The sequence below is a fragment of the Watersipora subatra genome, chromosome 3 (genome assembly GCF_963576615.1).
Source record: "Watersipora subatra chromosome 3, tzWatSuba1.1, whole genome shotgun sequence".
In the NCBI taxonomy this organism is placed as follows: Eukaryota; Metazoa; Bryozoa; class Gymnolaemata; order Cheilostomatida; family Watersiporidae; genus Watersipora; species Watersipora subatra.
This window is the reverse complement of record NC_088710.1, coordinates 2,118,268-2,137,832: the sequence shown is the minus strand read 5'-3', so window position 1 is coordinate 2,137,832 and position 19,565 is coordinate 2,118,268. Positions and strand designations below refer to the sequence as shown.

The following is a 19,565-nucleotide window of genomic DNA, read 5'->3' as shown; positions in this document are numbered from 1 at the left end:
ACATGCATTTAGAGTCAGTTGGTTGTACATGTATTTAGAGTCAGTTGATTGTACATGTATTTAGAGTCAGTTGTTTGTACATGTATTTAGAGTCAGTTGATTGTACATGTATTTAGAGTCAGTTGTTTGTACATGTATTTAGAGTCAGTTGGTTGTACATGTATTTAGAGTCAGTTGATTGTACATGTATTTAGAGTCAGTTGTTTGTACATGTATTTAGAGTCAGTTGTTTGTACATGTATTTAGAGTCAGTTGATTGTACATGTATTTAGAGTCAGTTGTTTGTCCATGTATTTAGAGTTAGTTGGTTTAACATGTATTTAGAGTCAGTTGATTGTACATGTATTTAGAGTCAGTTGATTGTACATGTATTTCATAGATATATATACCTAGATTGGCCAATAGGGAAAAAGCCTGTCAGACTTAAGTAGCACGACGTAACGTCACTGTATTGTACCTCACGCTTGACTGCACCGGTGTTTACAATGAATCTAATGGAAAGAAGGTAACAAAATTACATTTATTTTCACATAAAAACCTTCTTGTATACATAATCCGGTAAACTAAAGCAATTCTGTGATAATATCTGATAACCACCATAGATTAAAACTATAAAAGCTATGAATTGTTGCACACAAATCATGAGCCATCATGGCTTTATTTGCAACCCTCTCTTATCCCCATTCTCTCTTTTCCCCTTCTCCAAAAAATAAGTTAGAAGGGGAAAAGAGAGAAGGGGAATGGAGAGGGGAGGGGAAATAGCCCACCCACTCAAAGAGCCAGACCCTGGCTAGGTAAATAGACTAATATGCTGAACTAAACATGACTAAATATGATGAGTATGCAAGTATGTCTGAAGTCAAAAATGAGACAGAATGATTATTTTACAGCTGGCTATGTAGCTGGCTAGGTCACCAAAGCTGAAGTGTAATGATTGTATCACTAGCATCGTGGATGTTACCAGCGTTGATGTAAACCAAGCAACGAATTCCCTAATCACAGTTAAGAATCAGGGTGGCTTGACTTTGTCTTCGCCTGTGGTGATTGAGGTTTGCAACCACAGTGAGAAAGCGACAAGAGTGTTGCTTAGTAGTGCTGGATTGGTGAAAAACTTTGCCAGGCTAGCGCTAATTGCCACCACTAAGAAGCCAGTCACGAAAGGACAATGCCAAGTTATTTGTACAATATGCAAAAGCAAGTTAAAGGTTGACTTGCAACAAAATTCACATTGCAGTTATTTGGTATCATAAGATTCACCATGCCTTACTCTGTTGTGTTGTAGGTGTGAAATATATGAGAAGGTGATTACAAGCTCTTAAAAGCTAAAAACTTATACAGTCATACTTCAACTTACGAGCTTAATGCGTTCCGAGACTGAGCTCGTATGTTAATATACTCGCATGTTGGTGCAATTTATTTATATATCGAACAATTAAATATATATTGCTTGGTTTCGATACTCTAAAAATGCAAATAAAACACTCAAAACAAGATATTGTAACAGAAAGAACATGTTGGTTATTGTCATAATTTACCACATGCTTTCAAAAAGCAACAATTAAAAAATAATACAAGGAAATGTGATTATTTAAAATGTAAAATTAAATACATACAATAGCAGCTAATGCTAGCATTTGCGAGGGAGGGAGATATAAGTTATCCTTCATTACAACAGTTGTTTTTGGTAAATTTGAATTTTATCAATGTCTTAAAAGACAAACTCAGAAGCAAACCTAAAAGCAAACTTTCATTTTTAACTTGACGTAATTAAAATTTCTTCGGCGTTCGTAGTTTAAAGTTTCTCGCTGGTTAGCTAATTTTTCCTTTGTTTCGCTTTCATGACTAGCCGGCCGTCTTAAAATAAATCTATCTAAATACGTTCGCCTTTGTCGCCCTTTCAACATGTTGCGATTAGGACGAACACAGGTGTCGTCACAAAGGATTAATGCACGACCACTAGCCAACTTGTCCGAATGTCTATTTTTATAGTTTCGATAGATAGCACCGGCCTTTTCACGTAGCATCGTTTCAGTTACGCTGTCACCGCACAATTGTTTATCTTTTATCCAATTAAATGCCTGAGCAGTCTCTCCATCAGCGGTCGTGAAGATCGCTGCGCCATTAAGAAACTATGGTTAGTCCTTTTGCGAACTAAATGCCCTGAATATAATCCTTCTGTTTGATAATTGTGGATGTATGTCTGTCATATTGCTGAGCTAGCTCAATCACGCATACACATTTCGCATATTTTTCAATAATTTTCTGTTTAATATCAACTGTTATCATTTGCTTTTTCTTTGCATCATCTTTCATTTTACTGGCAAACTTTCAGTCAAGGCAGAGTACTTTTAATTCACATACAGTGTAATCTGCACCGAAAATCGCGCACAAAAACGCAGTACCAAAGTATAAACCCGAGTAGTTGAAAAATACAGAGTGATGCTGTTCTCATAAAACACCTTCGGCATACTTGGCAACTGACTCACGTGCTCGTATCTCAAACATGGCTCGTATGTTAGTACTGAAACTTGCTTAAAAGCTGGCTCGTATCTCAAGTTTCTCATACGTTGGAGCACTCGTAAGTTGAAGTATTACTGTACTTAGTAATGTTTAGTTCAACATGATATTAGTCTTTTACCTAGCCAGGGTCTGGCTCTTTGGGTGGGTTGGCTATTTGCCCCCTCTCCTTTCCCCCTTCTCCCTTTTTCCTTTCTCACTTCTTCTTTGGAGAAGGGGAAAAGAGAGAATGGGGATAGGAGAGGGTTGCAAATAAAGCCCTGATGGCTCATGATTTGTGTGCAACAATTCATAGCTTTTATAGTTTTAATCTATGGTGGTTATCAGATATCATCACAGAATTGCTTTAGTTTACTGGATTATGTATCCAAGAAGGTTTTTATGTGAAAATAAATGCAATTTTGTTACCTTCTTCCCATTAGATTCATTGTAAACAGCAGTGCAGTCAAGCGTGAGGCCCGCGTGAGGTACAATACAGTGACGTTACGTCGTGCTATTTAAGTCTGACAAGGCAACCGATGGAAATAGCTATTATTGGCCAATCTAGGTATATATATCTATGATGTATTTAGAGTCAATTGATTGTACATGTATTTAGAGTCAGTTGATTGTACATGTATTTAGAGTTAGTTGTTTGTACATGTATTTAGAGTTAGTTGATTGTACATGTATTTAGAGTTAGTTGATTGTACATGTATTTAGAGTCAGTTGATTGTACATGTATTTAGAGTCAGTTGATTGTACATGTATTTAGAGTCAGTTGTTTGTACATGTATTTAGAGTCGGTTGACTGTACATGTATTTAGAGTCAGTTGATTGTACATGCATTTAGAGTCAGTTGATTGTACATGTATTTAGAGTTAGTTGATTGTACATGTATTTAGAGTCAGTTGATTGTACATGTATTTAGAGTTAGTTGGTTGTACATGTATTTAGAGTCAGTTGTTTGTACATGTATTTAGAGAGTCAGTTGATTGTACATGTATTTAGAGTTAGTTGATTGTACATGTATTTAGAGTCAGTTGATTGTACATGTATTTAGAGTCAGTTGATTGTACATGTATTTAGAGTCAGTTGTTTGTACATGTATTTAGAGTCAGTTGTTTGTACATGTATTTAGAGTCAGTTGACTGTACATGTATTTAGAGTCAGTTGATTGTACATGCATTTAGAGTCAGTTGATTGTACATGTATTTAGAGTTAGTTGATTGTACATGTATTTAGAGTCAGTTGATTGTACATGTATTTAGAGTTAGTTGGTTTAACATGTATTTAGAGTCAGTTGATTGTTAGTCATGTTACTCCATTTAATTACCACATATTGCACATAATTAAATGCAGAAATTCCTCCTTATTCCAGCAACATTAGCAAAAGGCTTTCAGTCCAATTCATAGCAAAGGTGATGGAATTATATCATCATGTCATCTAGCCACTTTACACTACCAGTAGCTCTTGTCAGGTCACCAATTGTCTCAAGAGTTGTTCAAATTATGTGATAGTATCCCAAAATTAATTAGTTGAGAATACAATAATCTCAGTATTTCTCAAGGTCATTTGCATTTTCATTGAAAAAACTTCATTGCCAATAGCTGATTCTTGAAAAATTCTGACTTTCTGGAACTTCAAATAGTCTGCATCTAATGGTATGGGTTTTTGATGCGCTTTCTAGCGGGATTAAGGCAGTAAATTATTGCTACCGGCAAATGCCTCTTAGAATGTGAGATGGTCTCATAATTTCTAGTGGCACTGTAGTTATTAGTGTATTACTAACCATATTGCAATCTGGAAATTGTGGATAAAACCTTTACTAATCCTTCTTTGTGATGATATGAGTGCGGATGTTACGATCGCAAGCAGTATCGCGAATACTTGCTATAACAAAGAACCTTGGGTGTTACAGATATGTGATGACTCTTTGCTTGGACAGCATGAGAGCTGTTAAGAAATTTCACTTCGACAAGGCTGCTTCTAGCGTTCTGCCTTCTTGCGTGAGTCCGAGTTATTCATTCGTTTATTATCTATACTATACACCTCATCCTTCATCTAGGCATTTTATATCTGATTGTCATTTGAATGAACTTTCACTAGAATGTGAGACAACGAGATAAGGAAAGCTAGCGTGGTTAGAATAACATCTGTAACTTGCGTCAATCAGACACGTGCTTAAAAATGTAGTCACGTGCTTAGGAAATGCATTTGTTGGCATCAGAGTGATATTTAATATAGCTATTTCCTTTCCCATTCTTGATCACGGGTGTCAATAATTATCTCATATTTGCTGTATGTATTGATTGGTTTTACAGATATTGGACGCCATTTTTATCTGTTGACGATACACTGCTCATGTTAAGCCTGTAGTTTGTGTTTTATCCACTTTTGCTTAGATTGTGTTTTACAAGGCGAGACATTAATCATTACTTTCATTGAGTGAAGGATTTATTACTATTATTATTAGGGTGAAGGATTTATTACTATTATTATTAGGGTGAAGGATTTATTACTATTATTATTAGGTTGAAGGAATTATTACTATTATTATTAGGGTGAAGGATTTATTACTATTATTATTAGGGTGAAGGATTTATTACTATTATTATTAGGGTGTACTGCGTCAGGACTACTCGTTGAGTAAATGATTTTGGTTTTCATTATTGTTGTTATTATTAACCTGTCAGTATGGTTTATTAGTGTCATTATTCATATATTATTATTTATTAACAATCAGTAATCAGTAACTATTGAATAATAACTCTCAGATACACCTATCATCTGTATTAAAATGTTTGGTTTATTTACATTATTATGGAGAGTCTAGCTGTGCTGAATAAATTAGCACAATAACAGCTTCTTGTATTTTCGATTATTCCTGGGCTGCTTTTGCTATCCAAAGGTCTGTTTATGTACCAAATGCAACATTGGGAACAGCATCACATGCACATGCACATCTTATGCAGCCAACTAATTTTATCACTGACTGAGAGTAGACAACTCCTCAACTGTACTATTTAATAGACAACAGTCCGAAATTATACATTTGTTTTCACCCGTATCAGATACTGTTGGGAGAATGGGTCTGAGTTTATTGCTCATCTATAATACGTTGTAATTTGTCTTTCATAACTCCCACAACTTGTTCATTTACAATTCATGTATAACTTACGCCCCGCCATACAACCTTAATTTGTTCTGGTGTTGGGATCGTAAGCGAAAATGCCGCATGGATGGGCATAAGAACCCACAGTAATTATCTAATGCAAACCCACAATTAAAAAGCATCAAAATTTCATATACATACTGGAAATATAAAATTTCATATACATACTGGAAATATTAAAAGTCAGTAATAAAATAGTATAGTAACCTTAGTAACTATAGTTACCTATTCAGTGGTTTATAAACTGCAATAAAATGTAACATTACTATGTACGGTACTGTAGGGAGGTTTTGTGACGGTTCATTCGACACAGACGTATGCTAACGGCAGTGTGAGAAAGACTTTACAGCAATGCGTTCATACACAAAACTTTTGCGACGCTATGTGACAAAAACTTTGAATTTGTCTAATGAATTTAGCTTAATAAACACACAGAAAAGCTAAGTTTTAATAAACTTAAAATTTTTTGTCTTATTTTTTATCATCTGTTTCCAGTTTGGCGCTTTTTGCCTTCCGTTCATCATAACTTTTAACCGACCTTATTAAAACCTTTTTTAAACTAATTTGACAAAAAAGAATGAGCTATGCTGTTCAAATTTGAATTTCTGAGACATGTTCATGTCGTATGTTGGGGAAAATGCCAGAACGAAGGGACAGATAAACTTCATATTCCACATCGTCTGTTAGTAAAAATACTGTAAGACAGAGACGCCGTAACGCGGAGTCCACCGTAATTTCTGCATATTACGTCTCTTTACTCATAATTGTAAATGAATATTTTCGTTCCCTCAGATATGCACAGTAGGAGATGGCATAATATTTCTTGGTTCAAGATTAGGCAACTCTTTGCTGCTTAAGTACACACCAACAGATACAGATACTAAAGCAGTTCCTGTACGCTCTCAGGTGCGTGTTATTTGGCTCTCTAGTCACAGTCTAGTGTAGTCTATAATCTATATTAATATTATGGTGTCTATTCATCATAGTTACGAGAGGTACCGTATTCATGCAAAGCTACTGTTTATTTTAGGGGGAGGCGATTGAAAAAGATCAGGCACAACCTTCTCAAGATTGGCTTGGTGAGTACAGAGGCTAAAATTTAAAAGTGTGAGGCTATCTGCTTCATAAGGTCAAGAAATATTGTTGCTGGTGTGTCCACAAATTTTGTAAACGAGAAGCTAAGATTAATATTTGGTAAATGAAACATGGCTTTTGATCTTTTTTCATGATTAATATATTTCATCAGCTGCTTGCAAGATGCTTTCACAAGCTTTTTCCTATGCCTTTATCTGCCTCTAAAACTTCCACCTGCTCAAATACGAGGTCTGGTTCAAAAGTTCTCGGAATGGAGTTGTATATTCGTGCATATTTGCACGATGGAAGACCCCATTGCAGGGTTGGCTGGGAAACACCTTTGGAGTGTTGTCACAAAATTTCAGGTTACTATGACAATGCGTTCTCATGTGAGCCGATGATATGTCAAGGTCTGTCCGGTGCTTTCGTCGATTTTTTAACAAATTTATCGTCATGTCTAATAAACCAGAACAGTGCATTTGCATTAAATTTTGTGTGAAATTAGAGAAAACAAGGATACTATGGCCTTTGAAATAAAGTGTTGATCATTCCTGAAAGCTTCCTTAAAATCGTTGCAAGCGTGCATCCTGAGCTCGTTTTGGTCATCAGTTAACAAGCTTGGCACAAACTTTGCTGCGACTCGTTTAAATTGTTAAAAGGATCGTTTAAAATATTTAAATTGTCAGTTAGAACTTTTTGAACAGTTCCAAAACTAAGTCCAGTCTCTTCAGATACCTCTAATGGCTAAACGTCGATCTGGCATGACTAGCGACCTCACACTGTCAATTTACGATCAGGTTCCTGCCGACGCTGGTCTGCCAGACCTCGTGTCATCTTTAGTGCTGTCTCTACCTTCACAAAAACGTTTGTACCAATCAAAAATTTTTGTTTTCTTTAGAGCAGCATCTCCAAAAGCAATAGTTAACATTTCAACTGTCTGAGTACTTGTTTTCCCTGATCTCGCACAAAATTTAATGCAAATATGCTGTTCCGATTGATTAGACATGACGATAAATTTGTTAGAAAATCGACGGAAGACTGGACAGACCTTGACATATCGTCGGCTCACATGAGAACGCGTTGTCATAGCGACCGGAATTTTTGTGACAACACTCCAGAGGTGTTTCCCAGCCAACCCTGCAATGGGTTTTTTCATCGTGTAAATGTGCACGAGTATACAACTCCATTCTGGAAACTTTTGGATCAGACCTCGTATATGAGCCTATTTTTCTTGCTAAGATTGATGTAGAATAGCGTTTCCATTAGATGATAGAGATAATAATTAGATAATAGATGCTTGTGTCTTTTGCGGTCAACTCTTTGAAGAAAATTCACGGTGAAAAATAATCTCACCTCGTCACACTACCCTTGCGTCAAGACCTTTTGCACACCGGTCAAAGTAAAACGAATCAGCTATCATCATGTTCATTGGCTTATGAAAATCTATATTATTCCTGATCTACAACGTGCTTCAGAAGGTAATGAATTCAAAGTATGTAACCGCTCCGGATTGCTGCTATAGCTGAGTTTGATGTACCAAATCTGTTCAAGCTACTCTGGTTGTTGTTGTTGGCCAGGTGGACAATCAGTTTTACATGAGACTTTCCGTTTACTCATGCAGTTTTTATTGCGGGTTATTTGAACCTGGAACACGGCTAACACAATTGATTAGTGTAAACGCATCTATTGTATAATGCGAATTATTATGTTATCTTCGTCTCTTTAAACTTTTATTTCAATGTAATAAAGAATCCTTTTGCTCAATTGGTAATACAGCTAGACAGCAATGCTGAGATGAATGATGCTTTCAATGTTCGCAGCCATTCTGACCTTTTCATTTTCACCATTCTTTGCAATCAACTCTCAGTTCATTTGGGATGTGAATGTTGTCTTTTAGTATCTAAGATAAAATTTTTAGAGGTGCAAATATTTCATGTCCTCCCCTGCCATGAACAAGCCTTCCATCAAGTTGTTATAGTATTAGCTAGATACTCCCTGATAACCCGTCAAGCTGTGTTAGGTAGAGAAGAGTATACATACCGGCTTTGCTGGTACTCCATGTGGTAATCAATATTATAAAATAACAGTAAGAGGGTGGCCTGAACTGTGGATAGGTTATCATTCAGCCTTTGTTTATTGATCAATTACTCTCGCAGGAAACAAAGAATTTACTGTTGACAAATACGATATTCAAATACCAGCCTCTTTTTATTACTACTCTTCTTGTAGACTAATTCAGACTGCGTTTAACAAAACAAACTGGTTTTATCAAAAGTATTTGTTATCAGGTATAAGATATTTACAATCACATTTGAACTATACATCATATTAATGAGACAATTATTTTAATGTTTACTTATAAATGTTGAAAAAATAAGCCGTGTTGCCAAATCCTAAAAATAAGTTTTTATATTGACTATTATGTACAATGGAAAATGTGTGCTAGTTCTTTTGTAACACGTGTTTCTTGATTGGCCACCTATCATGGTAGTCAGGTTTTACTGATGTCAACTGAAAATGTCTAAATATGAACTTTTTCCTTGCAGAATCTTGAAGTGTAGTCTCACAATTACGTGGCAATACCCAAAAAGTAAGGTTTTGCCCTGTATGACTATATTCGGTTAGCATACTGTGTTGAGATGGCCATTTGTGCGTTCCGGTGATCATTAAATGGCTGCGTGTTGCTGCTCGTACTCTTAGGCTCTACCTCGCCGCAGTTCAAAGCTTGTAGTGTTTGGCATGGGTAGTGCACTTTCGCAACTCTCATATCTAGAACATTCTTTGGAAAGCTTGTTAAAGGAGAATGCATGGCAATTTTTTGTTTTCAAGCACCAGTAACTACAACCTTCTGCTGAGCTGGTGCTGCTAGCTTTTCCTATTCTTTGGCTATCACATTGGCTATTAGAGAAGATGACCGTGCTTCTATGGACTGAGCTTTGGATGGGGTTTGTCGCTTCTACTTCTGGAGTTATTCCGATTACTTGCATATGGTCATTTTCCATATAAGCCACAACCCTCCAATCACTTGTCTTGTCAATTAATTTCACATCGTCACTGAGTACATCGCAGTTTCCCGATTGCGAGTAAAGGCATAATTCAGTGCCGGAAGCGGTGTAGAGTTTCTTGTCTTGGAGATACAAGGTCATGTTGTTTATATGAAATACCTGTTCAGGTGAATCTACTTGTGAAATCTCCTTTAAACTATAGAAGTTTGAAGAGCTGGAATTTTGGTTGTCTAACGTGGCCATTCCTACTATGTTGCGTGTTCGGTCACTAATATATAGAGAAGACGGGTAGCTAATGCTGAAATAAAACTCATTTGATGGCAATATTGCGATGTTCTCTTTTTCTATGGTTACTTCGCTTGTCCAGTCATTTGTAAGATCTAAGGCTACTAGTCCAAGATCTCCATTAATTTGCACTTTGACATAAAGTATGTCCGCAAGCTCATCGTAGGCAAGCTGCTCTGGTCTATTAAGACTTGTCTCTTCAAATGTTGTACCCACAATGTGTTGTTCCTTGCCACAGTTCCCTACAAGATGGTAAATGGTGTGTGTTGCTATGTTCATATACTGGACACAGTCGTCCTGATAGTTTGCGATAGAAAGTGCATGCGACCCAGCACGCTTTATCAACTCGATGTCCCATATTTCGCCGAAGTTGCTTGTCAATGTCGTTTCCTCTCCACTCGTAAGGTTCAGTAAAAATATTTTGTTTTTCGTAGCTGTGAAGTACGAGTCCTCTCCAAGAGGATATTTGGCGAATCCTTTCAGTCCAGATCTTGTATCATAGTTATAATAGAGATTAAGTTGTCCTTTGACAGTGTCTAAAAATAGTAACACTCAGTTTGACTAGCATTTCAGATGTTTCCACACTATAAATTACAAAAGTTCATTACCGGTTCATCAAACATTCACTTTGAGTCATGTTCACAATACTCGTTCAAACAAGGGTTTTTGTAAGCTTGACGAACGGTAATAGCATACAGTTCTATGATATAGGGTTGTTCGAGCTTATGCATGATAGGTTGGTAATAGGATTTCATGTACACAGATTAGAGATTTCATACCTGAACAGGAGCATAGATTGATAAAACTAAATTAATGTAGAATGGAAAAGGCACAATTTGTAGTTTTGTGTATTGAAGTATTTGTATTATTGTTGTTTTGTGAAAATTATTATTATTTTTGACACTATTATTATTATTACACTTATTATTATTTATGACACTCACTTGCCTGTTGGCTAAACAGGCAAGTGAGTGTCATGGTTCATGACACTTACTTGCCTGTTGGCTAAACAGACAAGTAAGTGTCATGGTTCATGACACTCACTTGCCTGTTGGCTAAACAGGCAAGTGAGTGTCATGGTTCATGACACTCACTTGCCTGTTGGCTAAACAGACAAGTAAGTGTCATGGTTCATGACACTTACTTGCCTGTTGGCTAAACAGACAAGTAAGTGTCATGGTTCATGACACTCACTTGCCTGTTGGCTAAACAGGCAAGTGAGTGTCATGGTTCATGACACTCACTTGCCTGTTGGCTAAACAGACAAGTGAGTGTCATGGTTCATGACACTTACTTGCCTGTTGGCTAAACAGACAAGTGAGTGTCATGGTTCATGACACTTACTTGCCTGTTGGCTAAGCAGGCAAGTGAGTGTCATTGTTCATGACACTCACTTGCCTGTTGGCTAAACAGGCAAGTGAGTGTCATGAACCATGACACTCACTTGTCTGTTGGCTAAACAGACTTGATAACAATTAGCTATTTCAGGCTTGATAACAAACACTTAAAACTTTCAATATTTTAGCGGTGGCCAGTTTTGTTTAGTTTGAATTATATTTATTAAAATTAAGCCAAGTAATTTTTAGGAAAGCCTTATCAATTGCTCAAAAATTTTGAAACAAATTTTGCCATGCATTTAATTGAATTTTCAATCCAATCCTTCATAGCATGTCCAGCAGGTGCTACCATAACGTCAATTAAAAACCATTTTCAAAAGTGTGGATGCTGAAATGAAATTTAGTTTGTACTGGATCAGTCAGTTTTATCATAGCATTCTAGCTAAAAACAATTATGGTAAGTTAGTTCACAAGGGCAGTGGGAGAAAACGATATTTCTAGGACTAACTGGGATCTCATTGAAATCAAATTTCAGTACTTGCACTGACATGACACGTTATGTTATGTGGAATTTCTTATGTAATACCAATTCAACTAAAAATTGTACAATTTTGGTTAGTAATACTAACTAAGACTGAACATAATTCTAATGGTTAGTCAATAGTAATTGATACTAAAATTGCAAAAACTACATAAATATTTTACTTTAAATCAATTTTACATTATGAGAGGTTTATGTTATAAGTGTCTACTGTACCTCAAGTGAAGGTACAGTAGACCTCTTGTTTGATCTACCACTTGGAGCAAAAATTTTGCTCCGACTTTTTACTGCTTTTCAATTTTGCATGCACATGTTATCAATCATAAGTGAAGCTGTATAATGCTGAAAACGTCAAACAAAGTTATGGCTTATTTCTCCCAAGTTCTATCACTAGATCTTCAATATCTATGAAGTTACTGTCGCTCTTCGAGACAAACATGATTTTATACAGATGGTGTCTGTTATGTATAGACTTACTAGTCAATGTGAGCAGTATCAGAGTGCTGCAGAATGTATACATTCTCCCGACACGGTACTCTAACAAATCCAGAATGAGCGTTAAGCTAATTCGTGTTGTCTGGCTGCATGCTTGTGTTCAGGAAATGCGATGGTTGGTGGCGTTGTGATATCTAATACGGCTGTTTCCTTTCCCATTCGTTGATCAGGGATTTCAATAACTATCTCATATTTGCTGTAGGTATTGATTGGTTACCTACGTTAAACCAGTAGCCTGTGTTCCTTGCACTCTTGCGCAGATTTTGTTTAAAAGATAGAGATTAAGTTATGCTTTCACTGAATGACGGAGTTATTATTTGGGTGTATTGCTTAAAGACTACTCATTGATTAAATGGTTTTAGTTTTTATTATTATTATGTTATTATAAGATATCAGTAATATTTATTATTGACTAGCAGTAGCTCGGCGATGCCCAGGATTCCGTTTATTATTAATGAGAGACCCTGCAAGTGGGTGTTTAAGAGAAACCAGATGGAGTTTTTAGACCAAGTATCTTTAGCAACCTAACGGAAGGCACTGAGCTTATGCGAGTGAAGTTTCAAAGATATCAGCCAAAAAAATGTGGAAGGTCATTGTGTTTACACAGACTAACAGATACACAAACAATGACTAGGCGGAATTTATTAATATAGATGTATTATTAAAATATGATTTTTATCTTTCTATATATATTTATATATTACTAATAACTAGTACGCTGGCAGTCCCCTGCACCGTGAGATATCATCGTGTATAATACCTATGTACACAGTTATTATACAATGCTGTGAGGTGACTGAAGGTTGCAGTAGTTCGTGCATTCGTCCACCAAGCTGAATATCCTAGTTCAATTCCTGTACGAGCATTTTTTTCCTAATGCTCGAAGCGTGGTGTCAGAAAGAGAGGCACGGCTGTTATTATACTAATAATTATATGAACTTGGAGATATTACTTAACATGACTTACTATACATAAAGTTTCAGCTATCCCATTGGACTATGGATCATTAAAAGAAGAGTCATATTGTGTACATGCTTATCAGACATGCCATAAATTTTGCAATTGACTTTGAGCCGACTGTGTTGCCGCTTTATTCTCAGACAAAGACTCCGTGTGGCATGCTGCAGTATATATAATTTTGTTTGCTATAAACGAATTCGTCATAAAACTATTAAAAGACAAAAATCTAGATGAGGTGGCAGTTGACGGATATACTCCTTTGGAATAAGCTTGATAACTAGTAGAAGCAATACAATACTCAGTTTCTATAATGTCAATTGCCTACTTCCCAGATACCTGTATCAAAAGAGCTTCTACATAGCCCCAAGGTCTTATATGTGATGGATAGAACTAATGTCTTTCCACGCTTTTGGATTGTCAATCTTAAAGGTTGACTTGCAACAAAATTCACATTACAGTTATTTGGTATCAAAGGATTCACCATGTCTTACCCTGTTGTGTTGTAAGTGCCAAATATGTAGAAATGTGATTACAAGTTCTTAAAATCTCAAAAAAGAAAAGCCCCGTAGATTGGAATCTCTTTATTTCGATGACGTAGCCACCAAATTTGGTTATCGTCTTGTCACATATGTTCTCACGTGAATTGAAAGGCCAATACAAAGTTCAATATAAAACTTATCGTAGTACTAGTTTATGACAAACACTTCGGGTTTTACCGAAGACCTCGTATCAAATATAGATGCTCACTACTTTACAGTTTTGTTTTGGCATTATTCAATCGTCAAGTCGTAATCTGATCACGTGACCCAATACTTCGAAAATAATTTTTGCAGCACTTTTCGATTATCACAGGTGACCAACAGGCTCGTCATGATTATCAGACAATGATATGTACTCCTTCGAGGTAAGGTTAAAAAGTTAAATGAATTTTTACGGTAAGTTATAAGATATCGCTGCTAAAAGTGACAGCATTACAATGATGATGAAATAGACGCGTAAGAACAAAGACATGGTTTTATTGAATGCGTGAAGTATATTTGTAAAAATATTTCGACGAATAAGGTTGCATGAAAGTGTAAACAGAAACCATCTCTCACATATGCGTCACATTTGAGCCGTTTTGGAAAGAGAATCCAAACTACGGCGGTCTCGCGTGGCTGTGATTAACTGTTCATTTTTGAGCTTTTAAAAGCTTGTAATCACATTTCCACATATTTGGCACCTACAACACAACAGAGTAAGACATGGTGAATCTTATGATACCAAATAACTGTAATGTGAATTTTGTTGCAAGTCAACCTTCAAACATAATCGCTTGCGCATGCCATTGCCTTCCTATCCATACACAGCCAAGTGCCCAAGGGTATCTTTTTGGGGCCAAATGGCTATGGCGTTGTAGATATTGGGCCTATAGGTGTATATGGCTGCTCAAACTGTTCGAAATCATTCTTTATTCTTTCCACCTGTGGCTATATTTTGATATGTATATACCGTACAGGATGAAAATATTCGTTGGTTATAACAATTCGCGATTTCGCGAACAGACAACTCCGCGAATTATAAAATTCCGTGAATAATTAGTTCTATTTTTAATCACAAGGGAGAATAACTACTGCATCAAATGAAAAACTAGCCGCTAGGTTGGTTTTTAATATAAATACTAAACGTAGTTGAGTTTCAAAACATTCTTAAAATCATTGCCTGGGCTTTGAGCTAACACCATTGCCAATGCATCACATTTCTTTACAAAATTATTCAAGGTTGTCACAAGATATGCAGAATGGCGTCATCGCAAAAATAGCCACTAGGCAGAAGTACTAAACGTAGCCGAGTTCCAAAACTTCTTTAAAATCATCGCTGGGCTTCGAGTTTTATTGTCATTGCATCAAACTTTACAAAATTATTCAAGGTTTTCACAAGTTATTCCGCATGGCTTCGTCATCGCAAAAAATCTCTCCTAATCTTTTTACATTGAAATCAACTCCATCAATCTCTATTACCGAAGTTGAGGACGATTATGATCTGGACATTATGGTATGTATTTGTTTTGCAGTGCAGATACGTTTTTTCTATAATCAACTGCATTAGTTAATTCGTTTGTTTAAAAACCGATCGCTTTCATTAAATACTTCAGGTATTGTTTTTGTACTTAACACTTATTAATATTTTTTTCTTTTTTGTTTTTGCTGCAGATTAAACATGAAACAACCTACTCCGATTACGAAAACTAGAGACAAGTAGTGATATTCACCGTGGCAGAAATATTGGCAGAGAAGCAACCAGTCAACCTAGTAGCAAAGCAACCAGGCAGATAAGCAACCAGTCAACCCCTTCATCGACAACAACTCCTTAATATCGCTGCAGCAAACATGATTAAATAATATATTTTATTTCATGTATAGATATATTATAATTTATTACAAACTTGAGTGTACAAATACAATGTTTCAAAAACAATACAATTTTACAAACAATGAATGGAGTAAAATATAAACAGTTTAGTCTATATGGCGGTTGTCTAGAGCAATAAAATTAAACTGATACTCTTGATAAGTGAATACTAGTGTGTAATGGTGCTCTCTGATTAGTTATTGTGGTAATAGCAGCTCTATATCGCTGTCACTGTCTTGGGTAGATGTTAAAGGCGATTCTCTCGCTACTACATAGCTGGTAAGGAAGTTATCATCAGAACTCTCCTCGTGGCTTACTATTGCAAAGTTCTGCCGGTTGGCCAAAGATTTGTGCTCGTAAAGGCGTTTTTGTTCCTTTTTTTAAACAGATATATTCTCTTCGTAAGTAGCTGCAGTCACTTTTACCTCAATTTCCAGACCTCCCTGAATAATTGGTGATCTTTTAAGAATGACATATACCACCCTTGCAGTCATTGTGCTCGCGTGTATGATGAAAAATCTCTCTCTCTCTCTCACTAAAACAAATAATGAAGCGGTAACGATGGAAAAAATAAATATTGCGTTATACCGAAGAACCAATGTAAAATTCAACTAATTAAGTAAATGGTTTTGAGAAAAAACTCATTACTTACCACAAATTGTTGGTTCATCAAAGGCCTCCAAATCTATGAATATTCGTGAAAACCTCTGAGCGCAACAAAGAATTTATAGCTTAGCACGATCCACCCGTAGTTGTAAGCTAAATAGAAAACAAAACGCGCAATGCGCGCAGCCGCGCATGCGTAAGGTTAACTCTATTGCTAGACGTAATAGAGTTAACTTTTCCTAAAGAGTGGCAGTTTTCAGCTGCGAATAAATTCATCCGCGAGTATGCATTAAAAGACAATTTTCGCGAAATATAACTCCGCGAATAAATTCATCCTGTACGGTATGTAGTTTATGTGTGACTGAGTTCTTACATTGTCTGTTGCTGTTAGCTAAGGATGCAGTCGAGTTAGAGAATGAGCTAGAGGAACTGGAGGTTTATGGTAATACGGAAGCGCCCAGCAGTGAAGATAAGATCATCCAGTATACCTTTCAAGTAAGTCCAACTCTTCTTCACTCTTTTCTCAAGTAAAATATAGCAATAGAAACACCTGCACAAACATTATTGCTATCACAAATCTTTGATTATATACATTAGATAATGAATATTCTGACGATATTTAAATGAATGTATTGAAAAATTCAGCAAGGAAGTCATGGGCTTCTCGCGAATGTGGCCGATTCTCATTGGTCAAACTGCCATTTGTCAACATGACACATCGTTTAGTAGTGTCAGTATGCGTAGCCATGACAAACACCTACGCTACATGTCAGTGTCGCATTTCGTTGGTGTGTAGTCAGGTCTTAAGACCATGCGAGTAGCTGAAATATGACTGTTACAATCAGTTCTCTCAGCTGATATGCCTGGCTAAAGTAGCGATGAGTGTGACACATGGGATGCGTAGCTGGATGAAGGAAGGTATCCTGTTGCTAGGGAACAATGTGTTGGTCGGCCAATAGCCAATCAATGGACGGAAAAATTAAGCTACTGTCTACATTCACTTCATTATTTGCATCGTTCATATATCATTTGCCTTTTTGTGTTACCGTTTCGAATATTATTAGTGTAATAAATTATTTGTCATTTTTATTACTAGTGAATCGTTATCATTATAAAAATGCATATAAAAACTTTGCTCTCCGACTTCAGCAGGTTGACACTGCTTAGTATGATGAGTAATGAGGAGCAATTGAGGAGTGATTGTTTGTTACGATTCCTGTTTAATGACCTTTTCACTTGTTCATGACTGGCCCTGTATTATCAGGTAGTTTTAATGTGGGAGTCACAGGAAAGCATCACCTGGGCTATAATAACATGCAGTTAGGTGTTTAATTCCTGTTTTTCATGCTGCCTGTACGTTATCTCAAGCTATTCATGTTACCCTATTTTATGCCTAAACTAACTTAATATCTGGTGGAAAACATGGAACTCGAGCTATTCATGTTACCCTATTTTATGCCTAAACTAACTTAATATCTGGTGGAAAACATGGAACTCGAGCTATTCATGTTACCCTATTTTATGCCTAAACTAACTTAATATCTGGTGGAAAACATGGAACTCGAGCTATTCATGTTACCCTATTTTGTGCCTAAACTAACTTAATATCTGGTGGAAAACATGGAACTCGAGCTATTCATGTTACCCTATTTTAGGCCTAAACTAACGTAATATCTGGTGGAAAACATATGGAACTCGAGCTATTCATGTTACCCTATTTTAGGCCTAAACTAACGTAATATCTGGTGGAAAACATGGAACTCGAGCTATTCATGTTACCCTATTTTATGCCTAAACTAACTTAATATCTGGTGGAAAACATGGAACTCGAGCTATTCATGTTACCCTATTTTAGGCCTAAACTAACTTAATATCTGGTGGAAAACATGGAACTCGAGCTATTCATGTTACCCTATTTTAGGCCTAAACTAACTTAATATCTGGTGGAAAACATGGAACTCGAGCTATTCATGTTACCCTATTTTAGGCCTAAACTAACTTAATATCTGGTGGAAAACATGGAACTCGAGCTATTCATGTTACCCTATTTTATGCCTAAACTAACTTAATATCTGGTGGAAAACATGGAACTCGAGCTATTCATGTTACCCTATTTTGTGCCTAAACTAACTTAATATCTGGTGGAAAACATGGAACTCGAGCTATTCATGTTACCCTATTTTATGCCTAAACTAACGTAATATCTGGTGGAAAACATATGGAACTCGAGCTATTCATGTTACCCTATTTTAGGCCTAAACTAACGTAATATCTGGTGGAAAACATGGAACTCGAGCTATTCATGTTACCCTATTTTATGCCTAAACTAACTTAATATCTGGTGGAAAACATGGAACTCGAGCTATTCATGTTACCCTATTTTAGGCCTAAACTAACTTAATATCTGGTGGAAAACATGGAACTCGAGCTATTCATGTTACCCTATTTTAGGCCTAAACTAACTTAATATCTGGTGGAAAACATGGAACTCGAGCTATTCATGTTACCCTATTTTAGGCCTAAACTAACTTAATATCTGGTGGAAAACATGGAACTCGAGCTATTCATGTTACCCTATTTTAGGCCTAAACTAACTTAATATCTGGTGGAAAACATGGAACTCGAGCTATTCATGTTACTCTATTTTATGCCTAAACTAACTTAATATCTGGTGGAAAACATGGAACTCGAGCTATTCATGTTACCCTATTTTAGGCCTAAACTAACTTAATATCTGGTGGAAAACATGGAACTCGAGCTATTCATGTTACCCTATTTTATGCCTAAACTAACTTAATATCTGGTGGAAAACATGGAACTCGAGCTATTCATGTTACCCTATTTTAGGCCTAAACTAACTTAATATCTGGTGGAAAACATGGAACTCGAGCTATTCATGTTACCCTATTTTATGCCTAAACTAACTTAATATCTGGTGGAAAACATGGAACTCGAGCTATTCATGTTACCCTATTTTAGGCCTAAACTACTTTAATATCTGGTGGAAAACATATGGAACTCGAGCTCATTGTTGAATTAAGTTGGAATCAAGTGTAAAATAAATTTATGACAAAATGTATGCAATAATTCAACATTAAACCATAACTGTCACGAACAACTTTTATCGTATTTACTAGGTAAATCAGACACGCTGATTCCGATTTTGTACTCAAAATAAAGATTAGTCCACTAACCTTCA

At 36.2% G+C, this 19,565-nt stretch overlaps 1 protein-coding gene across 1 annotated transcript in view; it reads left to right on the top strand.

Moving 5' to 3' along the window:
- Window positions 1–19,565, top strand: part of LOC137392283 (cleavage and polyadenylation specificity factor subunit 1-like) — a 58,879-nt gene that overhangs the window by 13,072 nt on the left and 26,242 nt on the right. Inside the window, exons 10-13 of the mRNA XM_068078953.1 lie at window positions 4,419–4,506; window positions 6,465–6,578; window positions 6,703–6,751; window positions 16,758–16,861. Coding sequence (XP_067935054.1) covers window positions 4,419–4,506; window positions 6,465–6,578; window positions 6,703–6,751; window positions 16,758–16,861 — 355 coding nt within the window. The remainder of the gene's footprint in view (window positions 1–4,418; window positions 4,507–6,464; window positions 6,579–6,702; window positions 6,752–16,757; window positions 16,862–19,565) is intronic.